At 34.7% G+C, this 17,742-nt stretch overlaps 1 protein-coding gene across 1 annotated transcript in view; it reads right to left on the reverse strand.

The window, feature by feature from the left end:
• Positions 1–17,742, reverse strand: part of LOC131071147 (PP2A regulatory subunit TAP46) — an 87,541-nt gene that overhangs the window by 39,442 nt on the left and 30,357 nt on the right. The window contains exons 3-5 of the mRNA XM_058006866.2: positions 6,386–6,472; positions 6,027–6,125; positions 5,680–5,841 (exon numbers count right to left, since the gene is read on the reverse strand). Of these exons, the coding sequence (XP_057862849.1) occupies positions 5,680–5,841; positions 6,027–6,125; positions 6,386–6,472 (348 nt within the window). The remainder of the gene's footprint in view (positions 1–5,679; positions 5,842–6,026; positions 6,126–6,385; positions 6,473–17,742) is intronic.

Consider the following 17,742-nt stretch of genomic DNA (forward strand, 5'->3'; position numbering starts at 1 on the left):
ATATTATTTCCACTTGCTTACAAGGGAAAACAGTTAGAAATCTGATCCAAGATGAAGCACTGTGCCAAGATAGTCAACCATTGATCTATCTAACAGTAGAGAAAGCACAAGACATTTGTTCTACTTTATGGTAAATCACAAGCAAATTCATTTAAAGAGTAGGACATAACCACATGGTTTTTCATTTTTCATTTGCTGCTTCAACACACATGATTACACATAGCCTTGAAGGCTACAAGACGAACTGAAATGTAGAAAGAAAAAAATGCTAACACTAATAACAAAGCTTAAGGAGCTAGAAACTTCTAAAAATCAAAGATCCATACAAGGGAATAAAATATCACATCCATACACAACCAAAAGAAGCAGCAAAATTAATCTAGCTAACACAACTTAGACACCAGACACACATGGTTGTCTAGGTGCTTAAATTGCTAGATGATCTATAAAAACTCTTGATTCTCATTCAAAACCACTCAGAAAACTTTGACTCTAATCCAACCCCCATGAACTGTAATGACTTGAGGAGGCATGCACCTTATCTAAAAGCTCCTAGATACATTTGGGAGACAAAGGGAGAGGCCATAATGTCATAGAATCATTCATCATGGGCATAGTTGTTGGAATCTCCCTTGAAGTACTTCAGCCTTTGGATCATTACATCATGGGAAACGATTCGCAGGTGCTTAAATATTGGAAGGTTGATATGCATCCTGGTCTCTTGATTCTACACAGTCACGATATACATCTTCCCTCCTTTGTCTTTTTTTTTGGATGGACAAGCCCCACAAAAGCCAAAGTATGATCTGTAAAGGAATTTTACAGCAGACCCCTTCCTCCAAACCATTCAACCAGATGGCAATCAATGGTGTGGGGGTATGGCCTGACCTCTGAAGTATGAGAGCAAGATCTCTCTCAAACTCTTGTGGAAACAACATGACAGTAGAGATCTGCCTCACTTCATTTTACAAAAGTGCAAGAAGCTGCATCATTAAGGATGCTTGGTGGCCATCTAAGGAAGAGTGAATCTATGGCATGCATTCTTCAAAAGCTTCAGCTACGGCTGATCAAGGCAGTGTCCACCAATTGAACTTCAAGGTGAACCTTAAAATTGGAGTTGAAAGATTTGTTATGAAATGTTTTAGACACTACCCCTACTTCAAGAGACGATGCAAATCACAAGGCTTGCATTGCCATAGGCTCAAACAAGGTGGCTCATGAAATATGTTCTAAGGCATGGAACCACGAACAACCAAACATTAGCATCAAAACTGCTTGTGGCAAATTTTTCGGCCAGGAAACTTACCATATGCTCTTAAAAGTTGTCTTTATGAATATTTGATGCTCCATCATGACAGGAAATTATTCTTCTTCATCCTAATGATTCATGCTGTTTCTGAATGACTTTCCATCTACACAAAATCATTTATTGGTTCAATGAAGCCTTGTAGGGATGATCCATTGATGATTTGCTAATGGTATTCAAGTATAAGTCCTCAGCTTTATCCCAGTGTTTTAGCACGATATCCAGCATGTTGCATCAAGCTTGACGGAAAGAAAATTTCTGCAATAAGTCAGTTGACCATTGGCACAAGGCCTCACTATTAACGTGCTGATATTGGTTACAGTTTCAGGTCTGCAAATAAACAAGCAATGACACATAGGGACACACACTTAGCATCTACAATTCCCTATATACATATCGGGATGTTGATTTTATCTGCGTTGATGCCTTGATTGTGACAGACAAAGAAAGAAATTCTATTTGCGCCCACAAATTGTTATTTTAAACCCTAGGTATGTTAACCAGATTTATATAATTGATTATGCCCTAGGTTGTATTCAGATTTGCAGTATTTTAGTAAACCAATATAGATTAAATTGTGCCCTAGATTGTAATCAGATTTGCAGTATTTTAGGAAACCAACATAGATTAAATTGTGCCCTAGATTGTAATCAGATTTGCAGTATTTAGTAAGCCAACATAAATCAGAAATAGAACAGAAGACAAACAAGCATACCCTGGGAAAACCTCCAAGGAGGAAAAACCCAGCATGAAAGACCCACAGGTCAGATTATATATTCTCCTCTAAATATAAGTACAATACTTAGCTCGAATCTGATCTTCACATATCAGATCTGTCCTTGTATGCTTCAATGACTTGCATCAAGATCTACTATGTCCCCTTGGACAATTTCGCACCAAGCTGAATAAGTTCGCACAGCAGAGCTAAATCGCCTTTTTAATGTAATTGAACTTGATTGTGATTGACTTGCAAATTGTCATTTACTTATATGCATCTTTATTCTTTGTAAGTCAGCCTCCTTGTAAGTCGGCCTTCTTGTTATTTTTGGCGCTAATGTTTAGATGGTGTGTATTTAGCGTGGCATGGTGAATTAGGATAAGGTCACGTTAGGGTAGGACCCGGTCCTAAAGGGGGTTCGGATGTTGCCTTAAGGCAATCCGAACCCCTATACCCCTAGTTACAATCAACACAAATCACCAAAAATAGGCCAATGTGACTCAAAATTACACTAAGTATTAATAGAGAATTACTAGGGTAAAGATCCCCAGATGATATAAAAGTGAGTGGACATTATTCACTAAGGAAATATTAAACATAAGAATGGGCTAGATCAAATATGGTTAAACCTAAAATCATGACAGTGAACTATATAAATCCAAAGTCCTGTGAGCTAAAGACAAAGGAAGTAAGGAGTTGATGAAGAAGAAAAGAAGGAATCATTGTAGGAAACCAGCAACATCATACGTGTAGCAAGGCCTAGGCCAGAAGTCCTAATCATAACATCATCCTTTGCTGTGAGAGGTCCAACAAGACACGATAATGCTCAGAGGGTAATGCTGGGGGATAAAGAGCACAGATTGAATAATCCTAGGAGGCGATCAGGCACTCACTATCAAACCCTTGTGAACATCCTCCATCAGTGAACCTCTAATGAAAGAGAAAATTTTGGAATGTGTACATTCCTTGATTGTGGTTGTCTGGACAATCTAATAATATAAGCAAGGATGAACATTGCCTCTCACCAATCTGTCCCCATTTGAGTGTGAATTGGATGTATCAATTGAGCGCTTACTGTTCAACACCTAGAGTGGGCTGAAAGAAAAAAGTGATCAATTTGACAACTCTAGGGTTCCTTGTAAGAAAATAATGCAAAGCGTCCCAAGCATTAAAGCAATCTTGCATTGCCAAAAAGATTATACATTCACTTCAGTCTGTTGTTTGTTTTGCAGGTTTCTACATATGTGTTTGGGGTTAGAGTTTGTGGTTTCATCTGAGTATGTTTATAAGTCCTTTGTTGCTGCCATGTCAACTTGAAGTCATTTGGACATGGCATCATCATTGCTACATGAAGAACAAATGGTCAAGGACAGAAATTTTGTCTTGCTGACTGGTGGGAACCCTCACAGTACCAGCCTGAGAGAGTTTGCCACCAAAAAGATTATTGTTGATTTACTTAGGCTTAAGAGTTTCCTGACCACTTCAAGGGTGGCCCAAAGCCAAGTTCACTCGGTTGTTTTCCATTTGCCTTTAAAAGCTCACTTTCCCACATGAAGATTTGGGCAGTTGAGTGATTATTTTTCCAGTTGACAAGGACATCTGAAGTGGAAGACATGGACATGTTTCTCAGATCTATCTATCATCAGGTATCTCTATAGTGCACACCATGTTGACATGCATGAAGAGGTCAAAGGTCAAAAAGATTCATCACATCTTGGATGGTGGCAGGCACCATAAAAGGGTTTGTAGATCCTGAATCCATGGAATGCTTACATGGCCCGATTGCCAACTTTCAATGGTAGAAAACATATCACAATGATTACGTCCATAGATTATTATCTGTGTTGACAGATAAGCATGCATTTAATGTGAAACGCCACATTTGGAAGGTTACCCTGACCCATGGGGATGTGTCAGATTTTGTTGTAACTTTCTGTGTTTGAGTATATTTTACAGCATGTGTCAAAGAAAGCTGGTGGTTAATGTTATGATAGTTGATAGGAGCTCTTGGCTTAGTTGAATGTTCATTGTTTTGGCCATGCGCAACTCTGTAATGTCATCCATTCTGTAATAAAACAGATATCTTCCCATCCAATCTGTCTTTGCTTCTTCATATATATGTTGTCTTAACCAATGCTTAGTCTGACAGATCTTCATTGGGTTCTCTAACCTTGGCACTACATCAGAAGGTTAACAACATGGAATTGCAATCCAAAACAGTGATCTCAAGCTTGCTTGCACAATCCTTCATGAGGATGTATTTGAGATTGTAGACATGTCCAACCAAAAGAAGGAAAATTTAGCATGCAGCCTTCATATCACAAAACTACAGCCAAACATTCCCCTCATCTTTCCTGCAACCCGCATTTACTCTTGAACATATAAATTTTGTGCTCTTGAGAGAAGAAGCATATTAGCAAAGTTTCACAGTGCAACCAATCTTACTTGTGGCAAGCTTGACCAATTCATGGGCATCACATATGAATGCTTCCAGTTGAGCAAAACATGTATTCCCTAAAACCAAAGATTCAACCAGCAATCTACAGAGTTGGGTATAACTTAGAAATTATCAAGACTCAAGAGTTCATTAATTAGAAGTTATATTAAATTCCTGTTGAATGTCTACTAATGTTAGTTGTCAAAGATTTACCAGATAGCTGAGTTTTAAAGGGAAAAAGTGATACATATCTAAATATTAGGCAGACAATTTGATCTTACAACAAAATGATATCCTCTGATATCAAACATTAAATGTTAAATGCTTTCATTTGTTTATTCCATATAGTTATTTTTGCATGAGATGGAGTATTTCATATTTATAGATATTATATACATCTTCCAGTCTTTCAGATGTGTTACACTAGTCTTCTCAGAATGGCATGCTGCTAGATTTTAATCTTATTTAGAAACTCTAATGTGTGAACCTGGTAAGTGTTAACATTTCTACTAGCCATTCAACGCTACAATTAGAGAATCACCATAGATCAGCTAGAAAGACAAATAGCCATATCAGCCATATAAGACAATTATTTTGTCTGGACTTAAAATGGCAGTCAGTTAAGTAAACGCACATTTAATTTTCATGCCAAAAAACATCATTCATCCAAGAAAGACTATACATGAAAAAGGAGCAATATTCAGCATTTCATTAGCTAAGCACCAAATATACTGCTTAAATACTAATTGTAGCATATTCGTTCCTTTTATGCATACATGCTGACATTCTAAGCAAGTTAATGTTGTGGATAACTAATATGTATGTAGATTTACGGTATTAGGGTACTTTAACAGTCTAACCAACCAAGCCCTTATAATGCATGCATGCTGTCGGTTTGTATCACATTTTAGATTTTGCAAAGAAGGAATTCAACTGTGTTAAGCATTAAAAATGTGACATAACTAGCACTTCTAGCTCTTTACAAGCAAACTTTATAACTAAAGTGAATTTAATTTGGTATCTAGACAATAAAAAAAACACTTGTAATTAATCAACTGCAACATCATTCATGCACTTTATTACTTTCACAAGTGGAATAAAGATCACCTTAGAATGCCACTTGTTCATATAAGGTGCACTAAAAATTTCAAAATACGACATTCAGAATTGAAAAAAACAAATGAAAATTTGCAGTCCATATCTTGAAGACAATCTCACCTCTCTTTCTTCCTCACCGTCATCATCTAACATGGCTTCCTCTCCATGCTCAGTGGTAGTGGCAATAGCGGCTGCCTGCATGGACCGGCTGCGACGTTCTTTCCTTTCTATTATATCCTGAAGCTTTGACTCTGTAGCTTTTTGCCTTTTGAACCGGGCTACCTATAAAAGAAATGAAATAATTAAACAAAATAAGTGCATTACAGAGAAAAGCATAGTAACACATCTTATCACAGCACAAAAAACACCAACATTAATTACATATTAGAGTGCAACACAAAAATACAATTATGTCTTTGTTCAATCCCTATATTATGCGTGCCATAACATTCCAATCCATAAATCACCTTTTTCTGTCTCCTTGATTCAGGTGTATCCAAACAATCTTGAACAATAAGTTCTTCTTTGGGAACAAGTTCTAGCTTCTCGCATATTGAAACAAACTCCTAATAACCACAATAAAAATCAACATATGCCATAATTATTTTTGAATAACTAAGAAAACATTCAATCACTTCTTTTCTATCATTAAGACTCAATTACAAAATATTTGAAGGGAACAGGCACATTTATAACTGATTTTATCCATTTACCTCTTGAAAGCTGTGTGTAAATGCATTCACAAAAACAACTATTTGCAATTTTCAATCCACATACCTCTTGAAAGCTATGTGTAAATGCATTCACAAAAAAGAATCAACATTACCCTCAAATGCAATTGGGAAGTCTTGATAATCTGGAGTCTGTCAGAATTCTGAATTTTCTCTGTTAATTCTCCAAGATAATAAGGTACCTACATAAATAAATAATCAATAAAAACCATGCATGTAGTCTATGATATTTCATATAGATATGAAAGAATCAAAAAAAGCATCCAAAGAAATGCACTACATTCCTAGACCTTTTCATGTCCTCCTTTAAGACCGAAGGACTTAAACACATAGGGCCCAAAGTATTTCCCAAACAAAAACTACGAGGCAATGGAATAATATGTACAGAGAGCATGATTAGCTGCAAGCATAAACAGCTACAAAATAAAGTGGACTGTATAGAGTTTTCAATGTACGAACATATTTCATTAGAATCCATTAAAAATCTCACACCATTCAAAGTATCTTCTTACCAAAAATTTAACATTGAGTACAGAAAAAATTGTTACCTATGTTTTACCTTCCTTAATCCTATATTTTCCATTCAAAATCATTCTTCTGTTTCAAAAAATCAATTATTAATACCACATTCAGATTGCAACCTAGATGCCATGAAATGTGAAAGTTTAATCCAGATGAAAAGATTGGGCAAGTAATTTATAGGCGTCAGCAGGTGACAAGATCCAAGTTGGAGAGGTCCCACACAATCCCAACATTTTAACTCATGAAATTTTGAGGAAATATTTAAGTTAGAAAGAGAATGAGGAAAAGACATGACAGCCCTATAAGAACAAAGTACAAACTAATAGACCTATATATTGGATATACCTTAGTACAACCAGGATAAACATTGTACCATGATACTATAGTGCAAATACATATGACGAGTGGGAAACCTTCAAGGAAACTAGAAATGTAAAAGATTATAGTATTCGATACCGTAGACCTAGTTCTTAGATGAACTAGAATATTCATATAATTAATAATACCATATTCTACTTGTCATTGAGAGCCTAAAATCACATAAATATATAATAGCAGCAGGGGCCAGCCGTAAAAAGTGAACACCCAAAACAAGCAAGCAATCATTCTCCTTTTAACAGAAGAAACGTTCTCTTTAGAATCAACACATAAAAACCAAACTCAAAGACAGAAGTTTTGGATGAAATGTAAGTCCAACCCTAGTCACCGAAATGTCCAACCCACAATCTGCAACAAAAACCCTTCTGCGATTTTCAGTTTGTGCCGCCAAAAAAATTCTGGAAAAAAAATCCAGGTAAACCACAAATTTTTTTTAAATCCGCCAAAAAACTTGCGATTTTTGTTTTAAAAAAAATGAATCAAAAAAAACTTATCATAATTTCTAGGTAAAAGACCACAAATTTTTTACTACAAAAATTCACCAAAAAAGAACCTATGCTTTAATTATTAGAATAATATCTTTCTCTTTGTGTTATTAATGGTCATTTAAGTTGTTTCTAATTTAGCCTCTAGTTAATGATTGTTTCTTTTAGAAACATCATCTTTGTAACTCTATTTAAAGGAGCTTTATCTCCTTGATTAATTGAACAACATTGATTCTTTGAAATCCATAAGCTTTTGCATCTGTATTATTAATACCATGAAATAATAATTGATTGTTCAGTATAAACGAAGGAGACAAAAGCTCCTTAAATAGAGAGTAGAAGCAGTGTTTCTATAAAAGAAACGATCAAGAACGAAAGATAGAAAAGTAACTTCCTAAAACTAACTAGATGACGAAAGACAAAAGAAAACTTCCTAAAACCATTGTTTGCAAACTCTCTAAGTTGCTGAGCATTCTATTTTTTTTTTGCTGGACAATTTTTTCATAAGTTTAACTATCGCATTTTTATAGACACAAAAAAACATGGGTAAAAATGTCTATGCAAGTAAAATGCTGGTTAAAATGTGTTTTTCACATGTTGTTTTTGCTATAAAACCATGTTTCTCCTTCAAGGGGTCAATTTTCAATTTAATACATTTTGTAATTGAATTTTACAAAAAAAAAATATGTTTATTTAAAAGATATGAAATTTTAGTACTTTCAAAGTTGTCGAGTATTCGCAAAGTTTCTAATCAGTATATGCCGAGTTGAAAATTTTGGGCTTCTCAAGTACTCTTTTGAGTCTGAAAACTATGCTTAAAACTAACTAGATGACCATTACACACTAAGTATTACAATATTACTTTAATACCCCCATTACACACTAAGCATTACAATATTACTTTAATACCCTCCCTTAATGGTCATTCTACTAATTGCCGTACAGAATACTTAACATAATCTACAAGTCATTTGGCCTACTATTGAGATTCCTCTTCAAAACACACGGCAACATGAGCCTATTGTTGAGACCCTCCGTAGCTAAACATCTAATCAGCCAACCGCTTTCTACAGAACTTTTGTACATGATCAAGTTTACCACAATCCATTGAAACTTTTGAGAGCCTTCCAACATGATGTTGGGTAACGAAGCCATCCCTCCCGCTATCCAAAGACACAAAAACCAAGATCAACTTCTCAAAAAACCTTGATTTTTGTTGACAAAAAATGGCAAAAAATTGAAACCTACAATTTTGTCCAAAAATCATCAAAAAAAAGTTGTTGCAAGAACCCTCGATGCGATTGATGAAATCACACACAATTTTGTGAAAAAACCAGCAAAAACCTTTGTTCTACGGAAAAAAACAGTTAAAAACCTTCATTTTGTGGAAAATGATAAAAACCCACGATTTTAAAAAATCATCAAAAATAACAAAAGAACACAATTTTTAAAAAAATCATTAAAAAATCCGCCACAATTTTTGGAAACAAAATCATGCAAAAAACCTTCCACAATTTTTGGGAAAAAAATCATGCAAAACTTGCAAACTCAAAAATATGGAGAAAACTGACGAACTCAAAAATCTATAGAAAAATAACCCACGATATTTGTATGAAAAAATCATGCAAAAAACAAACAAAAAAACCACGATTTTTTGTATTTGCCGAAATATCCATCCCATGATCTGCAACAAAAAACCTTCCTCAATTTTCAAATTTTTGCTCACAATTTTATTAAAAAAATCATCCAAAAATTTCCAAGTAAACCACGACTTTGTTTTTTAAATCTAACAAAAACTATAAAAAAAAATCTTATAGAAATTTCCTCAAAATTTCGATATTTCTCAACTAAGTCACAAGGTTCGAGTTCAAGTTCGAGTTCGGCAACAATGAAATTCGACAAGGGTAAAAAATTCGAAAAAAAAACGACATTAAATTCACCTTATACATTTTTAATAAAAAATTATTATTAATTTGTAAATATATAAATAATAAACTAAAAATTAAATAATGTTATATTAAATTTGAATAAATTATAATAAATTTTAAAATATTAGAATATTAATATGTTTGAAATTTTAATCTAAATGATATTAAAGGTAAATAATAAATATATTATTATTTAAAAATCTAATTTAAATATATTATAAAAAATTAAATAAATAAACGAATGTCATGGGTTAAAATCGTAAAATATAAAGCTACTAAATTTATAATTTGGAAAAAAACAAAAGGTTAAAAGAAAAACAAAACTTAAAATAAAAGGCCCGTTCGTAGAAAACCCTAACAGGCCAACCCGATAGAGGAAGGAGCACACGAGCACAATCTATAGGAGTTTCACGCAACAGAGACGGAAAGAACCCGCGAAATTCATGGAGGATGGTATGGAAAAAACCATGGTGTGAAGGAAATAATCGAAAGACCGTGGCACAAAGAATAGACAAAAACAACCGTAAGGGATAGACGAAAAAACCGTAACGCATCGACTTTCCTTGGAGCGATGTTTCAAAGCTCAACCTACTCCACACTCAGGGTTTTGTTATTGACAAAGACAGGATAGAAAAAAACTAAGCCCTTCAATCATACGAATCTAAGGCGTATTTGAATGAATTTTTAAAGACGTTTTGGAGTTCGCCGAATTTTGAACTTCACGGTTGAAATTCGACGAACCCTGTGACTTAGTTTCTCGTAAAGACCATGAATTTTTTACTAAAAAAATTTGTCAAAAAAGAGCCTATGCTCTGATACCATGAAATAATTATTGATTGTTCAATATTAACAAAAAAGACGAAAGCTCCTTAAATGGAGATTACAAGCAATGTTTCTATAAAAGAAACAATCGAGAACAGACAAAAAGGAAATTTCCTAAAACTAACTAGATGACCATTACACCCTAAATATTACAATATTAGTTTGTTTTAAATGAAATGGAAGTAGAAACAAAGAAGGGAAAAATATAATGTACATCTATTGAAAAGCATTTTAGTTTTTCTAAAAGTCGATCAAGAAAATTGCGAACAAACAGACAACAACAACCAAATCATGTAAATATTATTGATTAAATTGATCATTACAAAAGGAGACGAAAAGATCCTTAAATAGAGAATACAAGGCAATCTTTCCATAACGAAAACGATTAAAAATAGAAACACAAGAAACAAAAAGGAAACTAAACAACTAACTAAGATGACCATTATAGAAACATTACATTATTATTTTAAAACCCTCTCTTAATGGTCATCCTTTTAAGGACCCTACATAAGACTAAACATAATATGCATAATGCTTTGCTATAGGAGCTTGTTGACACCCTCCCTAGTTCTACAAAACTTCTAGATATGACCAAGAATACCACAATTTTTCCAACCTGATGTTGGGTAACAAAGCCATCACTCCCTTTATCTAGAGACAACAAGATAAGCTTCTCAAAAAACTTCGATTTTTATTGACAAAAAAATTGGCAAAATATTGAAACAGCAATTTTGTGGAAAAATCGTCAAACACTCGATGCGATGCTGAAATCACACACCTTTGTTTTTGTGGAAAAAATGGTAAATAACCAAAAAAAGCAATAGAAGACCACAGTTTTTAGGACGACATTATGCATAACCCTCCATGATTTTTTTGTGGAAAAAAATAAGAAAAACCCTCCATCAAAGAAAGAACCCACAATTTTTCAAAAAAATCATGAAAAACACCAATACACAGAGAAATCCTAGCATGCAACCAAAGCACTTCATCGCACACTAAAATTAAAAAAAACACATGCGGAAAAGCTCAAAAGCTTAATGCATGGAGAAAAGCACTAAAAAGTGAATATGATGCCTTCAATAGAAATGGAAATTGGGAGTTGGTTGATCCTCCAATCAGTTCTGAAACCATTGGTTGCAATCGGATCCTTTCTTGCATTTTAGTTTGTAGCTGTCTCAGCACTTTCTTCCTTATTGTACCATATATTTCCCTTCACACCTTGTGGATCTGGATTCACACTCTAAACATGGTCATCTACATCATATCCAGAGATCTTTTGGTTTAAATCAAGTTATCACATTCGGAAGCTCACTCATTTGCGGGAACAATTCACTTACAAAACCATCCTGTGGCGTGCAGATCTAATTGGAACATCATTTGAAACATTTGGGACCTAGGGGAATCCTTTTTGTGGTCAGCAATATGTTTTCATCCTTTGCATTCTATCATCTCTTATCTTGAGGTCAACTCACACATCTCGTCGTTCTTCAGGTTTTGAGACATTATGGTCGACGCAGATCTTTTCCGGAACTTAAGGAGCATATATAATAGCATCTATATCATTCTTAGACATATAGAACATAGTTAGAATCAAAGTAGTTATATAAATCTTTTCCGCCAGTCCATGGGACTATGATCAAGCCCATACGCCCTATGTAAATGCCTTGTGGCAGGCCTGTGAGCCCATAGTTATTCCAGATACCAAAGCATATGATTTAATTGATGTTGTTGTTTCTGAGCATTTTGTTGTGTTCTTTCCGTTGTGCTGACTCTATGTTGCACAGTTAGACAGTCCTATTCTAGACCTTCCATCCGTGACTACACCACAAACACAAAACAAGGCTTGTCTCCAGGGGATATGCTCAAAAAAGTTAAGATTATAATGACACCTTTGAACCTCCAGCTAAATGGACCACCATTAAAGTTTTGTTGGCTCTGGCAGCACAAAATGGATGGAAAAATCATTCGATGGATGTGAAAACTATTTTTCTCAATGGTGATCTCAAAGAAAATGTTTACATGACTCAACCAAAAGGTTTTGCCATTAAAAATCAAGAATACAAAGTGTGTAAGTTGGCAAAATCAATGTATGGCTTCAAACAAGCACCACAAGCCTAGTATGAGATGTTCATTGAGTACCTCTTAAGCATGAACTTCAAGCATTTTGAATTGGAAGAAAAATCTCTTTGACGAGACAATCAACAAAGCAGTTGAATACTTGGTTGCTAAGTCACCAGGTTCGAATTCAAATTCGAAGTTCAACAACTTTGAAATTTGAATGAAGTTCGATGAGGAAAAAATTTGAAATGTATAAAATTCGAATTAAATTTGCCATATGTAATTTTTAAATTTTTTTAATAAATATATGTAATATATCTATAAAATTGCCTAAATAGTTTAACATCGATAAATAGATTTGAAATTGTTACAAAAAGATAACATTTGTATAAAATATAAACCATACGAAACATATGCTAGGGCACGAACGGTGGCAAAAACGGCAGGCAAAAATTGCAAGCGAACTTCTCTTGCAGGCTACGACTATCACGGGTCCGCGACTACTTCTCCGGCGACTTTTCCTACAGGCTGCGACTACCGCAACTCACGACAGACTGAAGATGTGTTTAAAAAACATTAATAGAAGAAGAATTAAATAAAATAAAAAAATATAAAAAATTGACTAACCGAATTTCAACGATTTTTATTGCATGTTTTAAAGTTCGGCGAATTTCGAACTTCAAGGATGAAATTCGGCTGAACCTGGTGACTTAGCTTGGTTGTGTATGTGGATGAGCTTTTCATAACAAGGAATAATAAAAGGTACATTGCAAATTTCAAAGCAAAACTGAAGGAAGGTTTTGAAATAATAAAATTTGGGTTGTGTTCATTACTATTTAGGTATTGATGTGATTCAAAATCCTGAATATATTTTAATCACACAATAGAAATATATTGGTGAAATTCTAATAAAATTTGGAATGACAAATTGTAAACCACTCAACATGCCCATGGAACAAAATATAAAACTAACATCATACAATACTGCAAATTTTAAAGATGCAACCATGTACAGGCAACTCATTGGGAGTTTGATCTATGCTACACAACTAGACAAAACATTTCTTTTGTTGTAGGTGTTCTATCCAGATTCATGCAACAATCTGAAAGAAAATTGTCGGGAAGCCACAAAGAGGGTTCTTCAATATTTGAAGGGAACTCAGAATTTTGAGCTCAAATACTTCAAGGTAGAAAATTTCAAACTAGTCAAATATTCAAATTCAAAAGATGCAGATGATTTCGAAGATAGGAAATCTACTTCAGATTTCTTGATGAATTTAGGATTAGCAATCATCAATTGGAAGTCAAAGAAGTGATTAGTAAAAGCACTTTCTTTGATGGAAACAGACCATATAGCAGGTTCAAAAGCAACTAGGGAAAAACTGTAACTCCAAAGGCTCTTGAGGATTTGTGAGAAAAACAGTTATCGTCAACACCACTTATGATCAACAACAATTTAGCAAACATGATTGCCAAAAGTCCAATTTTTCATGAACAAACCAAGCACATGACCACCACATTCCATTTGATTCGTCACTATGTTAAAGAGAGCAGTATCAAATTGATCTATCATCCAAATACAAATCAACCGATGGATATCCTAACAAAAGCACTTGGGAGACACAAATTTGAAAAATTCAGAGGCATGCTTGGTCTCACTATATCCCCTAAACACTAAGGGGTGGATGTAATATCATGTACATAATAATCTTAGGGTATAGTACACAAGTGTATTTATAATATTTTGAATTATTATTACAAATATATTTCTTTTGTAGTATCTCAATAGTCATCTTGAAGACGAACTGAACAGCCATACCAGAGATGAACTGAATGGTCATCTTTTGTTATTAAATATGTACTTCTAAAACACATTTGATAATGAATACAAATTTTGAGTTTGCACTTCATTTCATTTCTAAATTCGTTTGTATTTACAATCGATTCCAGGTCTGCTAAAAATATTTTCATAATTCATATTAAACTTATAAAATACTAAATACTAATAACGTTTGGAAAAGGTGTTGTTCACCATATATATGCAGATAAATTTAATATTTATTCGTGGTGCACCTAGGAAATCTAGGGATGTGTGCATCACGTGGATTAGTCATGCTTGGGGTCACTTGTATGTTAAATGTAACATTGTGATAAATATTTAATGTGGATTGCACATTGAAAAAAAAAATTGAAAAAACTTAGTACCAAAATGTAAATTAGGGCATGATTTTGTAAATTCAAGGTGTAAAAGCACATGATTTATGTAATACCACTTAGTGGTTTTGTGCAAGCTTGTTTCTCTAAAAGCAAGCACATAAGTAGTTGCTAAGGTAAGTTGTCTGAACCTTCGCCTTGTAGGCTAAGGTTGTGTTGGTGAACATTATCTACCCAACACTTAGAATAAAATAACACAAGGATACTCTATCCTCTATTGAAAAACCACCACTTAAGTTAAGATTGCGATAAGATCATATGGCGATTCCAAGGTTTCTTTTATCAGGTCTTGACGTGTGGATAAGCTCAATGGGCGTTGTGATTTGCTGGTAATACACAAAGGGACTTACGCTTGGCATGTTCAATTCTCAATTGAGGTTTAGACAATGAAGCTCTATCATCTAGGACTTGGATCATAGACTTCAAGAAAACTGAAAAGTATATAAGGGTTCAGAAATTCTAACCTATTCCTAAGAATTCAAGAGACGGCATTGACTAGGTGACTTCAATAACAACACTTTGCTTCGCCACGCTTAAGACAGCTACACAAAGTGAGTGCAATCTTCAAGGGATGTGCTTATGATTTTCATACTTATGAATAATACCAACAGTTGAACAATATTACTCAAAGTAGAAGTTAAACCTCCACAAAATAGGCTCAGACTAACTTTACACAATGAACAAAAATCATCTGTTCATCAAAAGTATGAGCAGAAATTCACCATAAATCAATACTTATCAAATCTTGCATTCATCTAACATACATGAAATGAAATCCAAACTATGATGAGGGATAAGAACCATGCAAATTCCAAAATAAAAGAGGTAATCACCATCAATTCGAACAATGTATTACTTATTATTTTGGCAATCATACGCAACAATTACTTATCTCAACATGTTTTGCAATATGCTCCCATAATTTACAAATGAGGGGTGAGCTCAATTTATAGGCTCCCCAATTACAATTCAATGGCCAAGATTGAATTCCAATCAAGGGTTGAGATTAAAACAACCTAACCCTAATTAAAGTTTCCCAAAATAGATCAAATATGCGTCGGATGAGAGACAAGTGGCACAAGATGCTATCTTTTAGGATTGCACACCCTTCTTGTTCTAGCCAATGGCAACTCAATTAGCAGCAACCATGGATGGCAACTCTAAGCAGTCGGAGAGGTAGTGTGTTCAATGAACCTGGACATGTTGACTTGAATTCCCCAATTTGTGCCGAAAAATTGCCGAAGTATGGAAATTTGTCTGAAATACTCTTCTTGCCGCCAATTTATGTTCCACGTGGGAGCTTGTCTTTGACTCTTCAGAAATGAAATCCTTCAATAAATCTGGAATTTCTTTCCATACTTTCACCCTCTAAAGACTTTCCTTTCTTGATCCCTAGAGACTCTTTCAAGTGCCTTGAATTTGGAGAAGAATTTGATTCATGTGCTTGTCTTGTCAAATTTATTTCTTCCTGGCATGGCAGACTTGGATGAAGTCTAGCCAACCTTTGTTTATGCTTTAATCTTTCTTCCATGCCTTGGCATGCTTCGTGTCAATTTGTTTGCCCTTGGACTTGAAATGTTCTTGGACAGTCATCCTTCAATTTGCCTTAATCTATTTTATGCCTTGGAAAGAGTTCGGACAATCATCTCCTTGTGTTTGGTGGATTTGGAAAAGTTTGGACAGTCATGAGCCTTCTTGTCTTTGGCAGATTTGGAAATATGATCAGACAATTTGTTTTCCAATTTTCCTTGATCTTGATTTATGGCAATCTTGGAAGAATACATGCCATCCTTATGCTTGCTTAGCAAATTTCCTCTTGGCAAGGTGGAATTTACACATCCTTGGACAAGTTTCAATTTGTGTCTTATTTTATTGGACAAACCTTGGCTAATATTTTCCTTCCAAGGCGAACTTGGATTGCCTTGTCTTCATGGATCAGATTTGGAGGTTTGATCACTAGGCTCTATTTATTCTTTCCATGTCATGTGCTTGGAAGATCATTCTCCAAGCCTTCTCATTTTATTATCCAACATGATTGCTTGGAAGTTTAGATAGATTGTTTTGCTTTATTCCTCAGCGAATTTGGATAACATTCTTCCTTAATCCTGGTAGGGCGGCCTTTCTTGAATCTTGGACATGAATGATTTGTTCTTGGAAGATCATTAGTCATTCCTTCTCAAGCAGACTTAGAAGACAAGGGATGTTCTTCTTTGTAGGCGAATTGGAATATGCTAAGACATGTTACTTTGTCTTTGTGTTCATCAAACTTCCAATCTGCTATCTTTTAATTCACTGTCCATGATGAACTTGGATGAGTCTTGGACATGTCGAGCTTATTGAGTGCTTCCTTCAACTTTTTGGAACGCTTTGTTTCCTATCTCCATGCGAATTTTGTTGTCTCTGTCTGAAGTCTAATAATCTGATCAAGTTCTATCATGTTTGGAAGCTGCATACTTTGCTCATCCTTGGCAAATTCTGGACATAGGCTTATGGTCCAACTTTGGCAAACTTGGATGATGTCTTGACATGTTCATTGCCAACTTGGAAGGCGGATTTGGATAAGAATTTGAACATGTCTAGGTAGACTTGGCAAATGACTTTGCCATGTGCTCATGCTTTGTTGCCTTGGACGAACTTTGGACAATCACCTTCCAACTTTCTTGACCTCATCAATGCCTTTAGTTTATTTTCAACTTAATTTTGCTTGCTTGACCTCGTGTAGGAGTTTGGCTAACTCTTGCCAAGAGTTAATTAACCAATTGTAGGAGTTTACCATGTGTCTGGGAATTTTACTTGCCTAGGTGGACTTTGATCATGCTTGGAAGGAATTTATCTTCTCCTTGTCACGCCAACTTAAAAGACTCCATACCAAGGCGGACTTGGAAGATTGTCGAGCATGTTCAAGGTGGACTTGGATAGTTCTTAGACATGGCAAACTTGGCAAAGGCTTTGTCAATTTGTGTTTGCTCTTTGTCGTGACCTTCTTCATATTTTCCTTAGGCTGGATGAAGTTTGAAAACCTCTTGCCAGCCTTAATTTGTCTTC

This window comes from Cryptomeria japonica, chromosome 8 (genome assembly GCF_030272615.1).
Source record: "Cryptomeria japonica chromosome 8, Sugi_1.0, whole genome shotgun sequence".
Classification (NCBI taxonomy): domain Eukaryota; kingdom Viridiplantae; phylum Streptophyta; class Pinopsida; order Cupressales; family Cupressaceae; genus Cryptomeria; species Cryptomeria japonica.